General features: G+C 41.0%; 2 protein-coding genes across 3 annotated transcripts in view; both read right to left on the reverse strand.

Annotated features, from left to right (window-relative positions):
* The window catches only part of LOC121607393 (voltage-dependent calcium channel subunit alpha-2/delta-1), a 55428-nt gene extending 38740 nt beyond the window's left edge, over positions 1-16688 (reverse strand). For both annotated transcript variants that reach the window (XM_041938146.1, XM_041938145.1), the window contains exons 1-3: positions 16600-16688; positions 10379-10460; positions 10062-10178 (exon numbers count right to left, since the gene is read on the reverse strand). In XM_041938146.1, coding sequence (XP_041794080.1) covers positions 10062-10178; positions 10379-10460; positions 16600-16688 — 288 coding nt within the window. The remainder of the gene's footprint in view (positions 1-10061; positions 10179-10378; positions 10461-16599) is intronic.
* Positions 16689-22420: 5732 nt separating this feature from the next.
* The window catches only part of pclob (piccolo presynaptic cytomatrix protein b), a 61393-nt gene continuing 58327 nt past the window's right edge, over positions 22421-25486 (reverse strand). The window contains exons 42-43 of the mRNA XM_041938643.1: positions 25221-25366; positions 22421-24494 (exon numbers count right to left, since the gene is read on the reverse strand). Of these exons, the coding sequence (XP_041794577.1) occupies positions 24351-24494; positions 25221-25366 (290 nt within the window). The 3' untranslated portion in view covers positions 22421-24350. The remainder of the gene's footprint in view (positions 24495-25220; positions 25367-25486) is intronic.

A 25486-nucleotide genomic window follows, 5' to 3' on the forward strand; every position in this document is an offset into this window, starting at 1 on the left:
TGTGCACGCGTTTGTCTGCATGTGTTTCTAAAGGCTCCACACGGCTGAAATCAATGGGCCATTCGGAGCACACTGCCTTCTCCCCCTGACAAAACAGCAATACTCACAAGAGTAGTAACCGTCTAAAAGATCATTAACACCCACATCCAGTCTTATCTTTCCCTTCCTCGTTTCTGACAACGTGTCCACGTTCATGAAAGCTGGTTGCCTATTTGCCATAATGGGTCCCAACTCAAAGGGATGGCAAGAAAATAAAAACGGAGGGGGGGTGTGAAGCAGAGAAGAGAGGCGTATGAGGGAGGGGAGAGGGAGAGAGATAAATTAAGAGCAGATGGATTAACGGAAGTGACGGCACAAAGAGAGAAAACAATACTCTCACGCAGCATGATCACAGTATTCGTAGTCGTCATTAAAACTTGGCTTCTGAGAAAAAACAGTGGGATGACAAAGAGAGAGATGCTATGTTGGGCGGGGTTGCTCCCTAAAGAATGATGGAGGCCTTATCCAAAATGCATGAATTTACTTCCTGTGAAAATGACAAAAAATGCATCCTCCTGTGTGTGTCTAATAAATACTTTGTGTAAGTGTGTTAGTAAAGTGTAATAACAGAAGAACAGAAAAAAGATGAGTTAAAAACAGATTTGGGGGAAAGGATAAATGGAGAATAGGAGGTGGGCAAATGGGACAGAGGACACAGAAAGAAGTGTATGAGAGAACTAATGCAAACAAGCCCAGAGGAGTAAAGAGGAGAGCTGGAGCGAGAGAGAACAGATATGCAGTAGGAGAAAAGAGAGAGCATGATAAGAGCGAGAAGAGGTCAGGAGATGTAAGATTTACTGCAAATTCCAGTTTGACAGAGAACAGCGGCAAAAAGGTCAGGAGCTGGACACAGGAGAGATACAGTAGACCGGAGAAGGGGGGCGCCTGAAAGAGAGGGATGCAAGGATGGAAGGAGAAGGAGGCGAGATGAGCAAAGGGGGAATGAGAGCATTAGACAAGAGAGAAAGAGCAGAGGTAAGTGCAGCTGTGAGAGCCCAGGGGAGAGACACGCTGCTCCACATGGCTCTTCTCAGAGGCCAAACCCTTCGACAGGAACAGTAAATCTACAGCTGCTCCCCGTCTCATTTGCTCTCTTTGGCTCTTTCACTCTCATGCGTGTATCTCAAAGATGTGTGTCTATTGTCAACTTCGGAGAATTTATGTTGTTTGTCGCCTGATCTGATTTCACAGGGAACCTCCCTGCTGGAATTCTTTACCACACAGGCAATCAAAAGGTGAATGATCTTCAAAATAGGGTTTATATGTTGTAACTAATGGATTTATCAACAGTTAATAAAACATTTACTGATTCTTCACAGATCACTTAAGCCATTAATAGGAAAACAATCTGAGTCATGAGGTTATGAAAAATCCTCTTGGCTAGTGTTTATTAGTCATGATATTTGGTAATAATGCAACTATAAATGTTAGTAATCCATTGACAAATGCTCAAGTTTTTTAGCCTTTTAACTATATGGTCAGCCATTAAGCCTACAGTTAAAAGTGTTAATAAACCTTTAACCCTGCAAAAGCAGTTTTTCTGGCCAGTTGGGGGCAGCGTAACAGCATCATTAACAAGATTATAATTCATTTTGAGTCGCATTTGTGGTCACTTGGCGAATATAAATGTGTTTTTGTTTTTTTTTTTGTCTCCACCAATTATTTTTAAATACTAAATACTGCACTATGTTCATCAGCTAGTTGTTAACTTTGTCGACCCTTTGGTTCTGAGCAGGCAGCTGACAGTCCGTGTGACAGCAGTAAGAGCTGCAGACCAGGCAGCGAAACTATGAGCTCAGACTTACTACAAAGCTCCTTTAAAACTGAGGGGGGCAACAGATTCAGGTGATAATTCTGCGCAAGTTTACCACTGCAGGTGTTACATTTCATACCGTTATTCACAATGTCATTTGATACATAATTATTTCAAAAATATCGATTATAACCATTTTATTTATCCATTTTTTATTATTTTATCGTGTGTGGAGCCCTTTTCTTGAAATAAGAGGTGAAATGTTTTTAAAATTGTCTTTTAACTAATCCATTAAAGGATTAGTAAATTATTTATTTTTAGACAAAAATGAGTGAAAAAAATAATTCCCGGCACCACTGCCAATTTTCTGCAAGACAAACTGTAAAAACAAACAGAACAGAAATGTGGAACAGTGTTAGAAAGCGACGCAGTTCACGTGGCTTATGGTTGAGAAACACAACGTCAGACTGGTGGAAGAGAGAAGATACTAATCATCTTGTCACATCTCGATTACTGTAATTATAAAAAGAAGTATCACAATATTGATTCTGAGAAATACTACATGTCATATTTAATATTTATTATTATTAGCATGTTTTGATCCACCAACACATTGTCAGTGATTTCTTCTAGATGAATGCATTAGACACTTGTCCCTGGCCCACACACACACACACACACACACATATATATATATATATATGTATATATATAAACACGGATGTAAGCACACAGACAGACACATGTGGACACTTAATATGATCAGCACTGAGCAGAGATGGGAGGTTGAGTAACATCTGCTCCGGAGACAGGAATATCTCTGATCATATCATAGCCTCTGTTCATTACTAGGTTACGCTGGCACACACACACACACACACACACAAACACACACACACACACACACACACACACACACATCATAATGTCACATCTTGCGCTCATTATTGTAACACTGTGACAGCTGGAAACAGATTAATAAAAATATGGTCCAACACCTGGGGCACAAAGACTCTATTAAACACATGCACAAGCCAAACACTTAACACATATCTCTAAATATAGACTGGTTAGCATTACTTAAGGAAACATGAAGATGACATTATAAATGAGACAATCATATGATACAGTTGTATACATGGTTAGAAAGTGGAAAGAAAAGATTTCCGTACCCTGTTTACAATATAGGATGTGAATCGTTCAGTGTCTGACAAGAGTGGCTGTAACAGATTGTGTTTTTTTACATGGAACCACAATCCCAGTTTGTTTTCTGTAAATGTTTGTATAATAGCCAGGATCAGGTTTTCACCTTATGTTCCTCTTTCATGCAGACTTCAAGGTGAAATCAAAATTGGAGAGCCGACTACTTGTACAATCCGGAGTTAGTCCAAAGACTACACAAATAAACAAAAACAAACTCAAATCAAGAAATAAGAGCTAAATTCAAACAACCAGGCAGGTAGGAGCAGTTCAGGGATTTACTGATAAAATTAAGTAACATGACCTTACTGGCATGGGTAAACAGTCTGAACAGGAGGAACAGAGAGTCCACAGGTAGAGTCCACGGGAAAAGGGTGCAGGCAGGCAGACCCGTCCCAAGTCAGAGTCAGGTACAGGTCACAGGTTTCAGGCTTCAGGAAACAGAAAATATCATGCAGGCAGCAGACGGCCAACTGCAGATCAGGGAGATCTGGCTGGTGGTCAGTCGTGGCACTGAGCAGTGGAGGCCCTGTGGTGGCAGCTGAGAGGCTAGCTAGGCTAAGGAGCTTGGCAGCAAAGAAAAGCCAAAGAAGGATTTCATGGAACACGTATTCTTCTGTAGGCTCTGTAGGGGTACCCCCTGAAAATGGCATGGCGAGACTCAAAGCAAGATTGACACTAGACATCAGGGTGGCTCCTGAACCGACCGTCAATTGAACGGGGCTCAGGAAATATAGGATCAGGGCAGGCAGGCCAGACGCTAATGATCCAGAGGTTAGCCAACTGGGAGGCAGGCTGGGGTGTGGGTTGGAGGTTGGCGGGTTGGGAACCAGGTTCGTTGCGAGCCAACAAGGATGCAAAGGAGGCTGGATTGATGTTTAAATACAAACCTAATCCATGTAACAACTTTACAAGCCAAGGCTTGGAAGAAACTTTCCGTGCCAGTGACGAAGCTATGTCCTTCTGCTCTATACTGGCATTTTGGCACTAGATTAGAGGAGACTGAATGGCATGAGTCACTTCATTTAGTTCTTCCACAAAAAATGTTTTTTGGCCAGATTGTCAGGCAGGCAAGGACGATGCAGCCAAGAATAGGACCCAAATGCAGACAACTAAGCAGACATGATCACTTTGGATTTAGAAATAAAATCAAGGTACATAATCTAAGTCCAAACAGAAGGAACTGAGAGTCCACGGTTAACAGAAATAGACAGATACAGAGTCAGAGTCAGAGTCAGGTTTAGGATCAGAGTCAGAGTCAGAGTCAGAGTCAGGTTCAGGTTCCAGGTTCCAGGTTCCAGTATTCAGTATTCAGGAAACAAGTAGCAATCTGGTAGGGAATGAGTGGAAATGGGCTGGTTATATACTGCAGGGCTGATGAAGGAAAGTGGAAACAGGTGAGCAGGTGATTGTGGGAGTCAGGTGACTGGAACAAGTGGAAAAGTCTAAGGGCATCTGGTGGACAGGTAGAGGATGGCAATAAAGGAGCCTGGGGAAGTGGAAATGTGGATGGAGGAAGGGAGAGAGAGGCAGAATGTGACAAGAGGCATTGTTTGCAAAGCAAGATACTGTAAGTCTGAACTCTTTGCACGAAGGGTTTGATGAAGCCGGGGAATCAGCTTCTGGAAAATGAAAGTCAAATATGTAGAGGAGAGACAATATTTCAGAAAATGAAGTATGAACAAACTGTTAATGTTGTAAGATTGAATGTAAGCAGAGATATTGGCATTGAGATGATCTGTAATGGTTGGGAATTTAACAGACTTACTTTTATTGGCTCATTCATTAAAGATGATGTTGAAAATCTGTGTAATGTAATGGGAGATTTCAACGTACATATTTCAAACAATAATGGATTTTCGCAAGACATTTTAACCAATTTTATAGTGATAATGATACATACTGTTTAATACTAAAGCCTGCAATACATTATACAGCAATGGCTTAATGAATGTATGTCGCTGCACCTATTAGGCAAAATTCCATGTTACCTTTTATGGAGATGTAAATTGCGAAAAATGTACACCATACAAGTAAATTATGTTGTTTCAGTGACATTTTCGTGACAACTAATGCCTTTTATGAATGTAAAAGTGCATAATATTAAAGTCCATGTGACCCTTGATGTTGTGGGTTGAGGCTGGGTGAAGCATGGGGCCTTAACATTGTACCAGTGCAAGGTTTAAATATGCTCCTTTGTTAGTGAGAGGACGATGGAGGCAGATAGACTTGTCAGGATTTCAAAGTTTTAGTTAAAATGTAAAAAGTATGACTGACCGTACCATCTAACACACATGCATACGCTACTTATGGCAAAGCTTCAGAGCGTTAACTAGTGCAGTGTATTTAACCATATTCTGGTGGCTAGGAGTGTTTGGAACAACACTGAATTCTTCAAAGCAGAGGAGTGGATTCAGCTGAAGGTCGGGTTTGAGAATTTTAATGGACATTTTGATATTTTTTACTGCAGTGAAAATGGATCATTATTGGAGGCGACTTTAACTGACAGAATTCAAGGTAACCACAATGCAAGCTGATAACAGAAACAATTTTCAAGGTATCTACTGCTGAAGTCTGACATTGTTAAGTAATAGTAATCACTCCATGTCCATTCTTTATTACGCAGATGATTGCATCCAGCAAAACATTCCTAGTTTATAAGCCGATCTTTTGACTAATGAACTTAAGTTGCCTGCCAGTAATCATGATGCCAGCATTGGAAAAGGAAGACATGTCACTCTGAAAAGCACACTCTTTAACCTATACCCACATACTACTGGCACCCACAGACACATACTCACACACACAGTACTGGGCCACCTGTGTCCTGTTGAGTTTTAGTGGTGCTGGTTGAGGTATTACTCTAAGTAATGTTGTAGACTGGCTCATTAGTCACTGGATAGAGGGCAAACAACTTTAGCAGACACAACTGCAGGTTGGTAGGAAGAGAGAGAGGAGAGGATTGTGAACAGTACCTTGATGAGTGAGCATGCGTGGTTGTCTCTGTCCAGTGTTTTATCAGTTTGCCTTTTGCCTTAACAGTTCTGCAGCATCAATAAATACGTTTTTAATCACAGTGTACACAGACAGCAAGACAAAAAGAGAGCGGCTGGAGGAGGGAGTGATGGGCTGAAGTAATTGGATCTTGCCTCGGGCACTTCATACATTTTCACTGTGTGTTCAACAACTTGACAAAAGTTTTCAGAGTCACCGCTCTCTCTCTCTCTCTCTCTCTCTCTCGAACCCTGCTGTCTGTTGTAATTGCCACATGACTCGTTCCTGTAATAACAATGGCAATTAATTTGATCTAACAAAAACCATAATATAGGCGAAGGGTCTCTCGAAAGCTACAATAAGTGGTCTGAGCTGACAGATATAAATGTGATCAGAGAGGACACTCAGGTCAATGGACTTCATTACAGGAAGGTCAAGTAGATATGCCTATACTATGTGTGGCCTATAATAAAAACCATGAATATGTAAATTAGGCTAATAGGTGAAGCAATGGAGCTACTGAACCCTTATACCATTTTTGGGCCACCCTACTTATCATTATTGCCCCCTTAGCATTAGTTACATTAGCGCACCACAGGCGACCGTTTAAGGTTGCTATAAGGACCATTTGGTCAGGAAGCACACCAGCCACTATATGTTTGTTTGTGTGTAGCACAAGGGCGGCTACTGCTAAGGCGCAAACACATGCATAAATATTTCGAATAAACAGCTGACAGGTGTATTTTATTTTCTTTAGTTAAATCTGAAATAATATTACAGCTGGGTAAACAGTTTGATCCATGTGATCAGAATATTCAAATATTCGGGCAAAACTTCACACGCACTTTCTCTGCCCAAAGCATTGTTTTCATCTCCTTACCTGCACAGGTTGGTAGTGGGCTACTTCCTTGGCACACAAGAGGACACTGAGATTCAACAAAAGAAGAATACACTGGATCGACAGGATTAAAGCTGCCAGGCCGCATGAAAAACAGTGTCCCTTTTTACCACATAGCCCAATATTTAGTTGGACTATTTGAAGTGAAATATAAATATGCTATTTCTTCTGTGCCATTAATTTGTTCCGGTCAGTTATGTCCAGCAGGTCCTCTAAACTCTAAGCTTTAAGGAAGTTTAAGGAACACAGTCACATCAGGACACTTATTGAGGAAACCAGATATACTGCATGTTCATCCTTCAAACTGACCCTATTTTTCAGATCCACAACAGATCCACACCGCATCCACATCACATGAACAGAAATTGTGAAAATTCTTATAAAATTGCGTTTCTCTCTGGCCAGGAGGGGGGGCTGCACCCCCGTCAGCACGCCTGTTCCTGTGCTAATGTGTGTAAGTGTGTGTTCCTGTTGAGATCAAACCCCAGTATACATTGTAAAACCTTTGATAAAGCGATCTCTCCTTACAGTGTGCAGCCAAGTACTCATTAATAATGCATGTTACACTCTGCCACACGCTTATTTATGGAATCACGAGTGGACCCACATAGACGCACACTTATTCCACACACCTGTGGCTAGGTAAACTGTGGCCTTTCAAAGGTCATCCATCATGCAGAGTTAGAGATCACAGACGGAAATTCACAAAGGACGAAAGAAAGGGAGGAAGACGTCGAGGCAAAGGGAGGATGAAAGTTTGAAAGCAGCTGACAACTAAGTGAAAGTGGCTCAAGCGCCTTGGGCTATCTCCAATTATGTAGACATTGAGAGTCACTCCCAACCTTATATCAAAGCCGCTGAGCAAGAAAGGATCTCCCAGCTACGATGAAGATTCTCTTCCCCTTAATTTAACGTTGCAGATTGGTAGGCAAAAATCAGCTCAAAGCACAACTACAAAATCTGCTGGAGCTCTGTATGTATGTTCTGATCTGAGTTAGCTGATGTTTGTTGTCTCTGCTATGTGGCGTACCCTAGAACTCCTACAAAGACTCCCAAAAAAGGAAACCTCTTACAATCCAAGCTCAAAGCATCATTTTTTCCTCTCATTGTGCCATGATGTGCACTCGTCTTTTGCTCATCTGCCCATCTCTCCATGCATCAATCACGTCCAAGCAATTTCCTTTCATTCACATCATCCATTCATCCATTTACCTCCCCATCCATACATCTCAGGACAGAGAATTCAATATCAGTGTGCCTTGAGGTTACTTTTAGGAGAGGATGAGGCGCAAAGAAGCAATAAAGAGTGAAAAGTGATCGATGTCCGTAGGCTGGATGGACTGTCAGCATCCGGCTAGCTGACCCCCAGCCCACTTCCTACCACCTACCCTTAACACACACTAAAACACATTTATATGAACACGCGACCCCCGCAAACCACACACTGAAGCCAATTCTTTCCCTGCTGCTTACGCATCTCATGGCACCAGCGCTTGGAAAAATGATAAGAGGACCAGGGTGTTTACTTAACATACACAAGACAGACACTTGGCAGGAGATGTGTTTATGAACATTCATAAATACTCCCTCTCCATTACAAATTAGACAACAATGGTGATGCCTTATAAAGGCAGAGTAAGGGCTGCTGTTGACTCCCTCTAAATGTATAAAAACAGTTGAAACACGTGATATAGATGAGCATCTCTGACCCACTTCTGAGTAAAAAAAAAAAAAAAAAGGAAAAGGGGGGATGAGAGGGGGAGAAAGAGAGAACATCCCCAGGGTCAAAGCTCTCATTATCACATTGGATCCTGCAGAAGAAAGATCTTAGCCCTTGCTTTCTACTCTTTTGTGTGGATGCTTCACCCACTGTTGTTATTGCATGTACAAGCTATATCTATCATCCACATAAAGTCACACAATTACGACCAATTACGTGGTCTGCTCTACGCATGTCACCCCACAACCAAAATCTAAGTGTGCTGTTACAAAGTGACCACGACTTTCAGATAATGGCTCGCGATGATGTTAAGGCCTCCAGACTTAGTGAGGTTGATTTTGACTAATTCCTAATATTTGTTTCCCCCACAGGAGGCCTTTTAGTATGGAGGAGGACCAGGGAGACTGTTTGCCAGAAAATGATTAAAAATGTTTTTCAAAGTGACTTTCGCAATTTGAAGGATCATTTCGACCAAACTCACAGCAATCACTTGGAAAATTAGTGCGAAACCTCGGCCAGACAAATAATTAAAGTAAATGACCAGATGGTGGTGTAACTGCAATGAGATACTTCATGGTTTGGGCAATAACATGTGAATTATTTGTTTACATAGTTATAATTATACAAGTATTATTTTCTGTTATGATTCAGTTTGGCCTATAGACGGATAATGTAGAATTTATCCCAAAAATATGATTTTGGTAATTTTTAATAAGTTTGTTAATGCAGGAGCTTTCAGGTGAACTCAACTTTGTTTACTTACTTTAAATATAGCAATAATTGGTCCAAAGGGGTGGTAAACTTGTCCTCTAAATGCAGAATATAAGATGTATTCCATCGTTATATTTTGACTATGTTTCAGAATTACAACATTTCTCACCAACTTTACTACTCTGCAGCTAAAGCCCTCAGGCACAGTGTTGTGGGTTCAATCCAGGTCTGATTTTTTTTTTTTTTTTTTTTTTTAAGTCTCACTGCTGAGAACAGGCATATTTTCCAGTGCAGAGTTTAAATCTCTTTTCTTTGTTTACCCTCTTCTATCTGTCCATGTAAGCTAAATGCTCTTGGCTTGTTAATTTCAACAGAGAACTCGCCATGAAACGCTATGCTTCTATTTGTTTTAGTAATCAAATGCGTCTGATTAAATGTCACAAATGTTAAAAACCTACATCTTTAAAGCACTTCTTTGTCTCTTCTAACTTGTGCTTTTCATTACAAACTGAGACACGTGATTCAACGCAATCGCCAACGGCTGAACCAAAAAGTGGATGAAACACATGGTTCACCACAGACACACACACCGCAGAGTACAGAATGTGCATATTCGAGTCTACAATGTCATAACGAGGAGCAGATGGGAGACTTATTTTCGTTATGAAGCTCTCATCCTGTGCAGCTTTAGAATCAACGTAAATTACGAACTGACAGTAGGTTCCTCTAAGCGGGGTGAGTCTTACCTCCAAGGCAGCAGACCTCTTCCGCAGCAGCTGTTCAATTTTTGTGGCGGCTCTGGCCACCAGCTCCTCTGCGTCGTTTTGCTCCACACTGTACAGGTGTTGGTTCCTCTGAAAAATCTGGACAGAAACAGGCGAACGTATAAAATCACACACACTTTTAAGAAACACTCGTGTCAGAAATGTATGTTTTATTTAATTAAAAAAAAAAATCTAATGATGATATGTGGGGGGTCCATAGCGTGTTAAATTGGATTATCTTCTTTCTTTATGTGTGTGTGTGTGTATGTGTGTGTGTGTGTATGTGTGGGTGTTTATACCTGTGTGAGGCTCTTCCCAGCTGTGGCTGTGTCTGCCAGGGTGACAACCTCTTTCTGCATCTGATCAACCCATTCTTTAATCCTGCGGGACAAAGCGTTGCACACAACCAATCTTGTAACTCAGATGCAACCAGTTTAGAAGAGACATCACAGACGCTTTCTGCAATTAAACTGTCAGTGAAGTTATCTTACATCTATCATCTAACAAGACCATCTAGACACACAGCGTAAAAACAAAGAAGCCAAAAGAGAATTACACCTGCAGGTCAAGCAAAATGTCAACCGATCATCTGCGGAACAAACACAATGTTGCCCAATCACATGCGTGTCATTGGTTGTCAGCCAATGTGATTGCTTTCTGAGGGTTCAAACATGAAGTCAACCAATCAGGTAAGTGTCAGCCAGTGTTGCGACTAGTGACAGTGATGTGAGTGGACAGGCCAGAGGTGGGAGGTGGCCAGGACAGCTGTGCTTTATCAAACAGCTCCAGGTATATTGGGTCCAGCCTGCTGGTGCCACACACTGGATTACACCTTCCTCTCAGCCTCCTCCAATCATCTTCGTCAGACCATAATAAGCTCTCGCATTATAATATACTGAGATAGTAAATCACTCCATGCCGCCTGCACACAGGAGCCATGGATAGAGATATATGAGGGAAGAATGACAAAGACCAAAGACATTATGCGTTAAGTTACACGGTGACTTGAATAATCAGGCTCATCTTGAGGCGTACCTGGTATGAGAAGCTTGTGGGAGCAAAGTACTTGTGCATACGTGTGCGTGTGGACGCATTAATTCGCCATATAAGCTACAATGCATGCACACACATACACATGCACACTGACAAAGTGCCATTAATATTGCATGACAGCGATAACAGATTGGCATGGGATACAGATGCTCTCATTGCCATCCATTCACACTAACACAGACACAGCTGTGACCCTCCCCGGTGGCAAGGAGACATTATAATCACATATACAAAGTATAATAAACATAGAAAAACAACCCAGAGAGTATTTCCCTAAAATTGTCATTGCAGCAGTGTAATGAGTGTGATGCGAGTTACAGTATGCAAAACATTTACTCTGATGCTCGATGCAGCTGAGGGAGGTGGCAAGATAAAGAAAGAAAGGTACAGAAGATCAAGCTGCCAGAAAAGAAAGATGCATCAGGGAAACAAAACCCTCAATGGATGGGGAAAATTCTGAGAAAGTTCACTTGTGGAGAAAGATGAAACACTTTGCAAGAGCGGGATATTCCAGAGGGGATAAAACAGTGTGAAATTGTTTAGGAAAAGAGAAGGTAGGTGGAGATGTTAGAGCAGGGTCAGCTATAATTCAGTTGATATTTCTTAATTCCCAAAGCTAGATGGTTTAGGGGTTGTGGACAACACTGCAGACTGAGGCTTAGCAGAGCAGCATCGATGTTAGAGGAAAATTAACATCGATGTCCGGCTATGAATGTGGAATCTGTGCGCAGGGGACAAGATTTTGGTATCAGAAGCACTCTAGTTTCCATTTGTAGGCTGCTTGTAGTCCAAGTAGTATTGAGCAACTGTTTTAGCTAACGATTGAGCTTTTTGTTGTTGTTTTTTTTTATTTATCTGCATTCAAGTGCAAATTTTCAGTTTATAGCGCTTAGAAAAATGTGACATTACACACTACTCGATCAATATTAAAGGAAAATAAATCTAATATTGTGACGAAGAAGGGACTGATGCAAGGGTTAACAAAACTGAGTGAATATCAAACTCATCTTGGCAACAAACAGCCATTGAGAAAACAATTTCACCACCAAGATTAATTACGTTGCAGTTCTGGAGCTTTTGATCATGTCACCTGATCTTCATCAGCAGACGGGGTGTGCCCGGTCGTCATGGACTTGTAGATGTTCAACTTCCCATTTATTTGGAGGATTTCTCAGACTTAAATGTTTAAGTCCATTTCGGCAAATTCTATCTGCTGATGAAGATTATGTGATACGGTGTGATCAAAAGCTCCAGAATAGATGCTTCATAGACCTTGCAGTGAGATTGTTTTGATTGATTAAATTTAATTTTCCACTAGTGACTAATTGGTCTCTGTTGTTGTTATTGTCGCAGTCTACTTTTTACACTAATCACACTCTAATACTGCTCATACTTACACTTTTCATCTTTCATTTTTTTTATCATTAACCTTATGCTTAGTCTGTTAAATAACAGTTTCCTCTTATTCTGTTGGGGATGCAGGTGCTGTATGTGCACACCCAATATGCATTTGAGAGCAAAACCATTCAGATTCCTTATATGTGAACATACCTGGCCAATAAATCAAATTATCTATGATTTGTGCTACAGAGTAGCTACAATTAAGAAACTGTCCCTCCTCTTCTCACCTTTCCTTCACTCTCTTCTGTCCTCTTAAATTCCCTCTTCTTCTCTCCTCTATTCCGCCCCACCCTTCCTTTGTCCCCAAATCTACTAACAGCAAACTGATTGTAAGGCAATTTAGTGGACCTTGGACCCCTAAGCTCTCAAAGCCTGAAGCATTGACAAGTCAATTGTGAGTTAGAGTTTATGTGTGTGAGTGTGTGTTTGTGCATGCATGTGTGTGTGTGTGTGTGTGTGTGTGTGTGTGTGTGTGTTTGTGCTTCTCGGGACTTGACATTCAGAGAAGCAGAGGACCGTCCCTCCAGAGTTTAACTTCTGTGCAATCTAGTGCTACCAGTGTAAATCTCTATAACAAAAACTCTCAGGTGTTGACAAATGGATGAGACAACTCAGGCGGTGCAGTATGTGGGCGTGTGCTCTTCTGCATGTCCAATATAGACGACCTGGACTTTTTTCTTGTTCTTTTCCCTTTTCAAAATCTATTTAGGATATTTCATATATCAAAGGCTTCATAAAAGTGTCTCATCTGCAGAATAGCCCAATTTTCATGATACTGAATCCCTTCAATGTGTATTTGCCTTGTGTGCGTGTGTGTGTGTGTGTGTGTGTGTCTGACAAAGAAGTCGTGACTGTAAAGTGCACACTTGGCTCATTATACACAGTAAAGGACCATAAAATAGAAAGTTATGCTACCAATCCCCAACGCCGTACACCTGTTGCTTTATAGGAATATTTGCAGTCAAATCCTCTTGTTAAATTGGCCTTTAACCGCCAGTTGCATTATCCATAGGCATGGAAAATCTCTGCACGTTAATGCCTCATCCTTAAATCATGCATTTCCAACCATCCCTTGAGGTCTCAAACCTAGCCTAATGGCAGTGCTTCATAAATGCCATTAGGTGAGGCCTGCTCTCAACCCATCATGACCGATATGTGAAGTCAGATCTCCTCCTGCCAGAGAGCAATGTATCTTATTTTAGCTCTTCACATACAGATACAAATTAGGTGAAGTACAGTGATGCTATTACTTTATCGTGAATGTAAGCTCTTTTCACTGGCTAAAACAACATGTCATGCTTTAACAGTAATAAAGTCATTGTTGTTGAGCTGAGGTAGCAAAATGTTTCTGCTCTGGTTGCTGGGCTTTGATTACTGCAGCCTCTAGTACAACGCTGGATAATTAAACACACACACACACGCACAAACACACATGCAAATGGCAACTGGGTCAGACGCTGCCCTACATTGTTTTTCAGACACAGGAAGAGCAAATGAGAGCAAAACAGAAAGAGAGGCGGAGAGACAATACAAGAAAGAGAGAGACAGATGTTGTGGTACCATCACTTTGGCACTAGAGAGAGTAATGAGCTGGCCCATAGTGTGTATCTCAATTGGCGGCTGTGTTAAACTACAGTCTAATTACACATCATTACAGAGGCAAAGACAGAAGCGGTCCGGTCCAGACAGCAGAGAGGAATGAGGCATGGAAACACCAACAGTAATGCACCAAAACAACCCGGGGTGCTGCGCTCACGCTCTGTGGCCTAAACACAAGACCCAAGAGGCCAATTCACTCCTTCTCCAGCCTGGCCCAGATAATAAAGAGTACCTTCCTATGTGGAGGATCAATCTCTGACCATCCCAGCAACCTCTGTCTTTCCTGCAACAATTATCAGCTCAGATTTGCAATTTGTTTTTGTTTTTTTGTTTTTTTTTGTGATCTCGTTATGAACTATTTCTGGAACAGCCAACGCTGGTTTATTGTTACAAACACGAAAAATCCCACATGAGATGGTGTTTGTACCATTCTTCTTTTTATTTACTTCATTCAAGGTGGTACAAAATGTTTCTTCTCCAGAGCATTTACCTGTACAGCAGAGCTATTTAGGATCATAAAGAGGCATGAAACCAGCTGGTTACAGTTTGCAAAATTGCCTTTACATAATGAGTATTCTCTCTCTCTCTCTCTCTCTCTCTCTCTCTCTCTCCATTTGATCAGTGTAATCCAGGAGAGTGCACTTGATGAATGGAGTGTTGTATTCAGTTTTGAATTTATTTTGGCTCATGGCTATGTTCATACACTATTGCAGCTCATCATCCTGCCCACTCCAAACAGAAGCCATGATTAGACACCATATTCCTCTCGTATCCTTATGGTGGCATCTAGGCAGATGGACACACAGGAATGAAAATGGAAACAATCGTGTATATTTGCAGATTCGATTTATGTTAACTGCGTGTTATTTCACCGATACGCTCCACAGTAAGATCAGGGACATTTTTTTTTTTTTTTCGGACTACAGCAGTAATGTACAAGATGGACTCTTTGGTATCCAGGCTGTGGTTTTTCCTCTGCAGAGCATTCAAAAGAAGACCCCTCCACAACCTCCCCTGCCTCTAATGGAGACTGAATTCAACAACCACTCAGAAAAGAAGAGAGGCCATGGAAATATAAAGATGGTGATGCTGCATGGTCCCCATTACCATAGCAAACGCAAGGCACGCCATCAATTTAAAGTGCAACGTGCAATATGAATGGATGCCGGGACCTGCAGCTTCTTTTTAGCACTTAATGGCGAAAGAATCATTTGAGATCTTCAAGTTGACACATATACTTGAGCAGAGTGGCTGAAATGTGTCGTTGGCAAATGTTTTCTTCTTTTGTTTTTAATTTTATACACAGTCTCAATCAGTTTCACCTGCAAGATGATTTTGTGAAGAAGTAAGCACCCAACGGAGTTGACTTTAAACTCAAGCAGACGTTGGCTGTTGAGTTTTCTTCTCTGCTTCCACCCTTCAGATGCACAAATATTTGTTCTGTCAAATACTGTGTGGCCATAAAATGCTTATTTTATGTGATAAAATTCAGTAGGTAACTGAACAAACACGTGAATTTTCACTCTTTGCTCCGAGCAGCACTATGACCTCTGCTGTAAAAGAGGTCGTGTATCTCAAGAGATATCCGATTTAAATGAATAAAATTAAGTGTAGGAGTATTTGTTTCTGGTTATTTGTGGTAATTGTAAACAATGCAGCCCCTTGAAAAAAAAAAAACAAACTCTAAACACAGGACTAAAACCTGTTATGATTCTCATGGGGATGGACGGATCTTTTAAGGCTCACACCACAGGTAACTTTTCTGACGCTGTTGAAGTTTTGTTTAACGCCGTGAACACACCATGCTGATTTTCCATCTGTGACTCAGGCTCTTTAATTACACAGTATGTGAACAGACCTCAAATTTATATGGTCGCAAAATGACTGGTTGGGCATTCAAAGCTGCAGGGTGCTGAATTAGGCGTTCAGTTTAACGATGCAAACATCCTGAATGTGAAGTGGGGATCATGAGAACTTTGTGTGGAATTTGGCCTACTTACCTCAAATATTTAGGGCCATCTGACTAATGGAGTTGTTTTGCCTTAGTTACGCAGAACATGATTCTGTTCTAACGACTAACAAGGGGCATTTTTGTTATTTTAAATAAAGGATGAGGGCCGGGAGAAGCCGCTGGTAACTCCTCAACAACTTCGCGGAGGAGCTGTCGCGGCGCTCAGTGGCCACAGCCATGCACCGGCGACGAACAGCCGCTTACGGTAACCAACATTAATCACCGCCTGGAGCATCCAGAGGAGAGCTGGAGCACCGGCTACCCCAAAACGACCACGGGTGCATGAATGAAACGACCTGGCCGCCCCGCTCTCCCACCCCCGAGCGCGTACCTACTGTACAGCCTGCACACCTTGAGCGGCTCGTTTAATGTCTCCAAACGTCGAGCACCTGAAACAAGGAGTCGGCAAACCACAACGCTCCCTGCTCGAAATTGGATTATAGGGGCTATACTTACATGAGCTGCGTCGGAAACTGCGATGCCAAAGACCCGTCCTGCCATAACAGGACCAGAAGCACCCAGGCTCGCACCCTGCAGGTATCCATTGGAAAAAAAAAAAAAAAAAAAAAAAAAAAAAAAGGGGGGGGGGGGGAAATTCCCCGACGCGCGTCAACACCAAACGTGTTTTCCGCTCCCCCCTTTTGCCGCCGATGAATGGGAGCGGTGTGCCAGAGCGGCGTGAGTGGCAGTCTGTCGCTCCCTCACAGATTAACGAACCCTGACGCCTCTAATCTGATCACCGGGCCATCCAGCGCTCTAACAGGTACTGAAGCTGGAGATCTCAGTCTCTCTCTCTCTTCCTCTCTCTCTCTCTCTCTCTCTCTCTCTGTCTCACACACACACACACACACACACTCTCCCCCTCTCTCTCCTCCTCTCTCTCTATCCCTCCCTCTCTCACCCTGTTGCCCCCCCCCCTTTTCAATCGAGCTAAAGGAAATTCACATATGCTACTTTTGTCTTGTGACACTCTGTAGTGACTTGCTCTAATGCAATTTATACTATCTCTGTTTTTGTATATTATAAAAAAAAATACTTGTAGTCTTGTAGTCTAAATGATAACAGGAGCATAAACATCTCTGTTAAATCCCAACAGCAGCTCTGCTGCTTGTTTGGGTCCAACAAGCATCAAAAAGCCTATTTTTTCCTTCGCTCGAGGTGTACAGCATTCCATGTTGGAAGCAACAAATCGTTTCTTACCTCTATAAAGAAACACCTGCTAAAAGGAGGGTCTGACTACAGGTACCACACACACGAGCGCTTGCACGCTGAATACAGATGCAGGGCTGGCTCTTTAAAATGCCCTACAACCTGCCAACTCCTACAACCTGCAGGGATGGGAGAATTTACTGGCTTTGATAGCGCAATCTTTGCTCGTTGCAATCAGTCATACTGGTTGCATGAGTGGCAGTGAGCAGAGAAACTGTCCCACATGGGAATCAGTGCTACAGCAATGTGACAGATCTATTGATTTCACACATACAGTGTAAAACCTTAGGAGCAAAGTACAGTAAAAGCCCAATAAATCTCAGTGCCATCAATCACACCTGTTTTATAAGATTGAATTTGTGGCTGTGTGCTGAGCATCCTAACACGAATGTATAAATGATACATACAATTCGAGCTCCCGCACCACTGCAGTATCTAAAATCATGTTTTTTGATAGATTTTGAATTTATTGAATAATTGAATAACAAAGCGAGAAGAGAAAATAAACCTAATGTGTATGTGTGTGTGTGTGTGTGTGTATGTGCGTGTGTGCATGTGTGTGTGTAATTCAGGCCTGGAGGGAGGGCAGGGCAGCACAAGCAGGATGCTTGGGGATTTGGTTATCAATCGTTGCTTGGCAACCACACACCATCTCTCGTGTCCTCTCACCCTCCCCTCCTCCATCACCCCCCCACCCCCACCCCCCAACCCCCCAGCTCTCTTTGTCTCTCCCATCCACAACTCTCGGTCTGCTCTCGCTCTCTGCTGCACTGTTGCTCTTCCCCCCCCACTTTCTCCACTGTTCTCATCCCTTCACTCCCCGTCACACCACCCTCTCGGCATTCTCTCTCGCTGAACCTGTGTCACACTCATTTCCCCCAGCAGAGGAACAGATGCACCTGCTGATTGGGTGGAGAAAAGTAAGTGAGTGGTGAGAACTGAAGAGGTTGCGTAGGGCGGAGGAACATAATGGCATAATAGCGAAAAGAGGTGTGGATGAAGTGGTGGAGGCCTCCTCTGCAGACAGCTCCATTCACTTTATTTTTTTCTTATTAATTTGGAACATCTCACATTATATCCCAAACAGGAAGAAGTGTCAGACTAATGCCTCTTCTTACATTAAGTGTAAGAAATGGATTCAAGTAAAAGACCAGAATAACAGAATAATACTAATGGCATCTGCCAGACAGACACAGACATACATTGCATCTCTGTCTGAGGCACCTGGCAGCACCAACATAATCCAAAGTCTGTATGGTTGCATGACTTAAATGATCAACTCCTACAAAATTAATTTCACTTGTATAAACAAAAATTCAAAATGTAGCAGTTGCTTCACATGTAAGACTAATGACCTGCTTTGCCCAGTAGTTCTGCATTTTTCACTCCACATAAAGTGCTTATTCCCAAACAATATAAACAATGATTGTTTAAACATATCAATGTGTACAGAATGAATGAGCACATAATAGCCTTTTTAGATATCAGCCTAATAGGCTAACCTTGACTTTATAGGAGAGAACCATCGGTGGACATGGACATCTTTGGCATTGATGCTAATTTAATAATGTGTAAAAGCACGACTGGTTGAATAGAAATGATCCTGTACAGTGATGGTTGAGTTTATCCGATAGAGCACACTGCCATCTGGTGGTCATTCATAAAAAGCACAAGAATCAGTTGTTTCAGAACAAAGCTTCACACCAGCTTCACGCTGGGACACATCAGTTTGGAGCATAGTTTTAGATACAAGAGCTATAAAATATTTGATATAAAGTCAGAAACTGCACCTGTTTTTTCAGTCCTGTGCATATATTTCAGCACGATAGAATGCTTATCTTTCTACTGATCTTGTAATGAGGAAAATTTCAAAATATCTAATATTTGAAAGCAGAAAAGCGGGATATCTCGAGGCAGGGTGTCCAGATTGATCGGTGTGATCATTACCACAGTTAATAAACCAAGGGGAGGTATATCCAAATTTAATAATGTTCAGCCACGTAACGAGCTGCCAGTGGCCAAAACAAAATATGAGCAGGACAAGAGACATCCTTACCGCTGGAAGGTGTCTTTGATGAAAATAACAAATTAACTTCAGGGCAGTTTCATTAATTTTCTGTAAATCTGTCCTGTAGGATGAATGAAAGCTGGTATCAAAAGTGTTGTTATGTTGAACTACACTAGAGTGACTACCAGAGTCAACACACACAAGAACATCAGTAACTAACCTCAGATTAGCAACGTCTGTACTGCACAGTTGGTGCAGTCAAAAGTTACTAAAAAGGTCTGTTTTGCATGTCCTTCGACACCCTTCCAGTATGCAAATTTCTGTTTAACACTTTGATTTATTTAATTTTTAAGTTCAATATTTAACCACTGGTTAATGGTCAATATTTAGTATTTAAGTATTATTAGTATTATAGCATTAGCATTGTCGAAAGTTGATTAGTGGATTTTCTTAAGTTCTTGATGTGTTTGAGACAATCAGTTGTTTTTTTTTGTGCAGAGGTAGTGTTGGTATACCGTATATAGCCCTATTCCAAGACTGTAGTAACAACAACACAAAGTGAAGAGAAACGACAGTCAATCATGACGGTTGTTTTGATGCCTTCAGTATTCATTAACCATGTAGAAAATAATACAAATAATGAAAAAACATTGAATGAGAAGGTGTATCCAGACTTTTGGCTGGTGCTGTACACTTTGTTGACTTTGGCTCATCCTTAATTCAGATTTACTAGTTCTTCATTTTTTATATCAGGTCTCGATTTAATTGCACATGCCTACACATTTCAGCCATTAAGGCCCACAGAACTTAATAGCGCTGTAGTAGGCAGACGACAAAGAAGTCACTGGGTAAAAATGATTTAAGAATTTTGTTGGTTTTACCAACTGAAATAACTGAGATGTATTATTATTATTATTATGAGTATCATTCTTTGCTCTGATACCATCCACTAATTTTAGAGCTCTTCTCTACAATAGTCGAGCAGCCCAGTCTCAGTGTGGCCATGACTTCAAATTTCACCTAGATAAAGCATCAAGCATGAATATGTTGTTGTGCATGCAGATAATTTATTTCCCTACAGGGATTCATAAAGAATAACTTAACTGAACTTAAATCTGTGACATTTAATTTTGAGTTTCTACTTAACAGGAGTCATGTGCTGACTTTAAACTCAATCAAAAGAAAGGCAAAGCATGTCGTGCACAGAATGTTTGATCTTTTTACTCAAAGCTGACAGAGATGGTGATATGAGGGATAAATAATCTTATCTGATTAAAATATTTTACTATACTTCATTGTTAAATGTTCAAAAGATGCCCATGTTAAGCACAGGGGCACCACAAACTTGCAGCAGGGCTCAATCTTCCACAAGTTCCACATTGCATTTTTATAGTTGTTGTCACATAATTGTCAACTTGTGTGTTCCTCATGTGAGTAGCTGTTTGCAGAGTGGGAGGGCAGGGTCCACAGGGAGCAGAGGATCACAAATGAAATGCACATGCCCTTGACCAGGCCTTATTAACAAATCATTATCAAACTGCTCAAAAGAATAAAATGTTGCAGGTTGCTTTGTTACTGTAAATGCATCCTTAATGCGAGCCACAATGTGCTTTACTCTGGCACCATCTGGTGGTAGTATCGAGAATGACACTGTGCCAGACTATTGTGTTGTTTTTCCTACTGTGACAAGTCAAAATGTCTGCTCATGTCTTAGTCCTCATTTAAGAGCAACAAATGTCAACATACAACGTTGAAAATTCAGTTTTATAATGAAAAACAAAATCAATCTCAACTCTGCATGTGTAATATAGCTCTTCTTAATATTTATTCTTTAGACTCAGGGGAAACAGCTGATTTTTTACAGCACAATTTGCATATCTCAACACATCCTGTGTACAACCACAAAACCATAACAGTAAATTCTTTGTTTTTACACAGAGTGAAAAACAAGACAATTTTACAAGCATATTTCTTTCCAGTCAGCATACAGATAAATCTATACATATTCTGTCTCTTTTTAAACATAATCTGTAGGCAAAATATACTGACAAACCATCAACAAAACATGCAACATCCAAAACATAAAGTCTCAGACAGCTATTGAAGTCGAATAGATTTTTTTTTCCCTTTGTGTTGTTTCAGCCGTGTACGGGACGTGGTTGCACAGATAGTCATTAGTTGACAGCACATGTTTGATTACACAGTCAACTCCCCTTATACAACTATAGACACGCATTGCTGTACAATAAGTCTTTTGTGATTTTTTTTTCAACACTCACATGCTCAAACTTCAGACAATATAAACATTCAATCTTTGTAGAAAATAAACACTTTATGTACACATGTCAAAGGACTTGAGTCACATTCACACCCCTCAGAACAACAACAAATGGATGGTTTCACAATTACAGGCAACAGCTGATCTGAACAAACAGTATTTAGCTCGAGGGAAGTCTAATGAAACACGAGGGGTTAAACAGTCATGACTGAGCATTGAGGGAATATGTCTTATTTACTGTACTTTGTACACAGACTGTTAAGTAGACTATGAGCATGATGTCGTAAGGTAAATCCTCCCCAGATTGTGCATTGTGTGTAGGAACCCCACCCATGCATGTTTTTCTTTTGCCACATAGATACAAAATGCACACCACAATATTTTCTGCCACCACATACACCATGATTCAGTTCATTTCAGTGCAGCAACACAAAACACATAATCTTCAATGCCATGACAGTTCAAATGAGACAAGGAAAATCAACAATGTCATAATAAAGTGCACAAGCTCCATGTGGATGTTAGCAGCTGCTAACATCAGGTTATATTAAATCAGTAAAAAAATCAATATAGTTAATATTTTCTTTCAATGATGTACAAATTAAAGATATTTTTCTATAAGACATATTTAAACCATGTGTTCACAGATATAACATTTAGTTCCAAAAAAGAAAAAAAACAAAACAAATGCATTCAAACACATCTATGTTGCATAGAATTAAGAACCAATGGGTCTGGAATTTAAAAAAAATCAAGATTGGCACAGCAAAATAATTATCTGAAAACTCAGCCACGTTCCCTTCCTCATGATATTCTTTTTTTTTTTTGTTTTCCTTTGCTATAAGATTTAAGTGACATCTTGTTCCTTAAAGTGTGTTTGTTGTTTCCTCTGTTCTGTTTAATTCTTAGAAATATTGCATCAGCCCTGTGATATGCCTAAATGCACTGACAGTAGTTCTGAGGGTCACTTGATAGTGCTTTTTTTTTTTTTTTTGTATTCTGCAGATGTGGCGGCCAAACATCACAAGATGAACACATCGGTCACCTGCTCCACCTTAGAACCGAGACTTGGCCCCATGTGTTCTTCTGACTTAAATATGGTGGGCCTGAGTGAGTGTTTTGGTCACAGGCAGTGAAAGAGGCTGGTTCACTGTGTTGCAACAGGAGTCACTGACACAAAACAGCAAAGTGAGTTTTACAGCACAGCCGGAGACACGGAGGAACCTCGACATTTGACTGGTTAGAAGAGTTTTTTTTCTTCATTTTGAAATTATTTTTCGGTAAGACTCAGACCAGGGGACACGGAAAGCAGAGCTGTCATATGGAAGCAATGACAGTTGCGGATCTGCATGTGGTTTTGACACGACTTGTGCGAATTACACGTCTCTCCAACAGTGTAATTACGTGATGGGCGACACAGACAGGAATATTCGCATACTCTGAGCAACTACGTCAGCCTTGAAGTAAAAATGTTGTACACATGACACAGATATGATAAACTCTTGTCGTCCTCTACAATTGGCTTGTAACATTCAACACAGCATGTGTTTTGGACTTCCAAACACACTGTTCATTTTAGTGTTATTCTGCTCTGCCCTACACAATGGCATGCCAGTGAAACAGCAGTATGTCACTGGATGTTGACCTCGACCGGGTTCTATCGCAGCCCTGTTGAATATCCCATGGTGCATCAGTGTGATCGGGCGACCGTAGGAGCTGTTTGTCATGAACATCCTTGAGCTCACGTAGGTCCACATTCACATAACAACTATTAAGACTGCCTACACCATAGACTAAAGTAGCCTCCTGGATTGTCAGTGCGCCACCCACAGCCTCACTCTAACAGAGATAATATGTCTGTATTTTATTATATATACAGTGACAAGAAAACTCTTATTCTGTATATTGTATTTAGATATATTCTGCATCTGATATCTTGTATTTTATATAAACATCACACTGTACAATGTGATTCTCTGATATGCTCTGTAATCTGCATGTGTGATATCTACAATCTGAAGTGCTGTACATTTTAGCTTCATCTCATAGCAAAAGTCGACTGTCTTGACTCTGTTACGCTGTTCTCTTTTTACACGAAACTGAGAGACTATTGTACAAAAACACGATGCATTCCTTCATCGTCAAATGTTTCAAAGACAACTGATGTCCACACACATCACAACCATCAATTGGGCATGACAACAATATGAAGAAAACACGAATTCAGCTGATGACTCTGATAAAGAAGTCAAATTCACTTTTTTTTTCGCCTTTCCCTCTGATAGATATGTTAGCTCAGTTGCACAGCACCAAAACAACAAAGTCATGGAATTGGAACTATGGTAAGAAAGACATCACTGCTCTCAAAGCCATATTGCTGCTTAGTCTCTTTCAGTGCCTGCTGTGGCATTTGCATGTTTGCGTCCTACGAGCAAAGTCCACAGCCGGCAGAGACCCGACATGGGAGGAGGTGGACATGTGTGCTGGCAGTGTTGGACTGATACAGTTGTTATGGTATTAGCACATAATACCCTCCTTCTTAGAACTTATGAACTGAGGAAGTAAAGGAAGAATGGAGGTATTAAATGGATCTTTTCACGTCCTCTCCTTGATTTTTTTTTCTCTTGTTCATCTTTTTGTCTAACCGGATCTCTGTACTTTTACGTTATGGCTTCACCTTTCGTTGAACTATCGCATCTGCATCTTGGTTGTTCAGGGGTTGGTCTGAGTGGAGCTGACGAACAGCTTGTGCCAGCTGACCACTCTCTTCCTCATGTCCACCTTATCCAGCCAGATGTAGGCTTCCCCTATCAGGGTCTTCTTCATGAACTTGCCTCCATTGGACACTAGGAAAAGCTGGAAACACAGTGGAGAGAGAAACAGCTTTGTCATGGCTTAGCCTGTTGTTATCTCATTATCCGTGCTTTGCTGTTTTGTGTTTTGCCATTCCATCTTGAATAGTGCTCAGGTGAAAGCACATTATCCAGCATGAATAATGCAAGCACCACTGAGCAAAGAGGTTACAAGACGACAAAGCCTGATCTATTGATCAATACATACCTATCTAGAAATAAACAGGTTTAGCCTTTAAATCAAGATGAAACGTGAACATATTAGTATTTGCCTGAATTAAAACTATAACCACTAGACTAGACTATAAATGAATGTGTTAATATTTGCGACACATTTCCATTCATTTTTCCTTTAGCTGCTTAGGTGTTCATATCCTGCAATCTCCCAGCTGCTACATGAGACAGCAGACCAGTTTCTAAACCGTCCCATAATGAGTTTTAAGACTTGTTTTGTCAGATGCTACAAGCTTACAGTTTAAATTAGCTGTAATGAGCCCTTTGAAATTTCTGTCAACAGTAAAAAGCTGGATGTTATGTAATGAAATGTGAACTGGAACAATTAAATGATTCATCACAAATTACTACAAATCCAGAGATACAATCTGCTGTCTATGATTATTAGGTCAGTCAGATATGTGAAAAAATGTGACATTATGCTTGAAAGGTGGATAGAACCAGAGCCATGGAGTATCTGTCAGTCTGCAGCTGTCTGATGTGGGTGCTGTGGTACCTGTATGGAGTGTCCAGTTGGGTTGAGGGGGAATCTGAAGGTCTCATTGAAAGAGGGCTCTCTGTCATGTCGGCAAACTCTTGTCTTCTTCTTGATGATCCTCTTCTGAGTGGCTATGTTCACCACATACAACTTCACATACAGGTCTGAAGGCAAATTAGAAAAGGGATGCATATGACTTAATGAACCTGCAAACTATTTAAAAATTATTTAAAACACACACCCATATATTTGCACTCATGCATTGTGCACCAATACACATGATT

This window comes from Chelmon rostratus, chromosome 6, assembly GCF_017976325.1.
Source record: "Chelmon rostratus isolate fCheRos1 chromosome 6, fCheRos1.pri, whole genome shotgun sequence".
In the NCBI taxonomy this organism is placed as follows: Eukaryota; Metazoa; Chordata; class Actinopteri; order Chaetodontiformes; family Chaetodontidae; genus Chelmon; species Chelmon rostratus.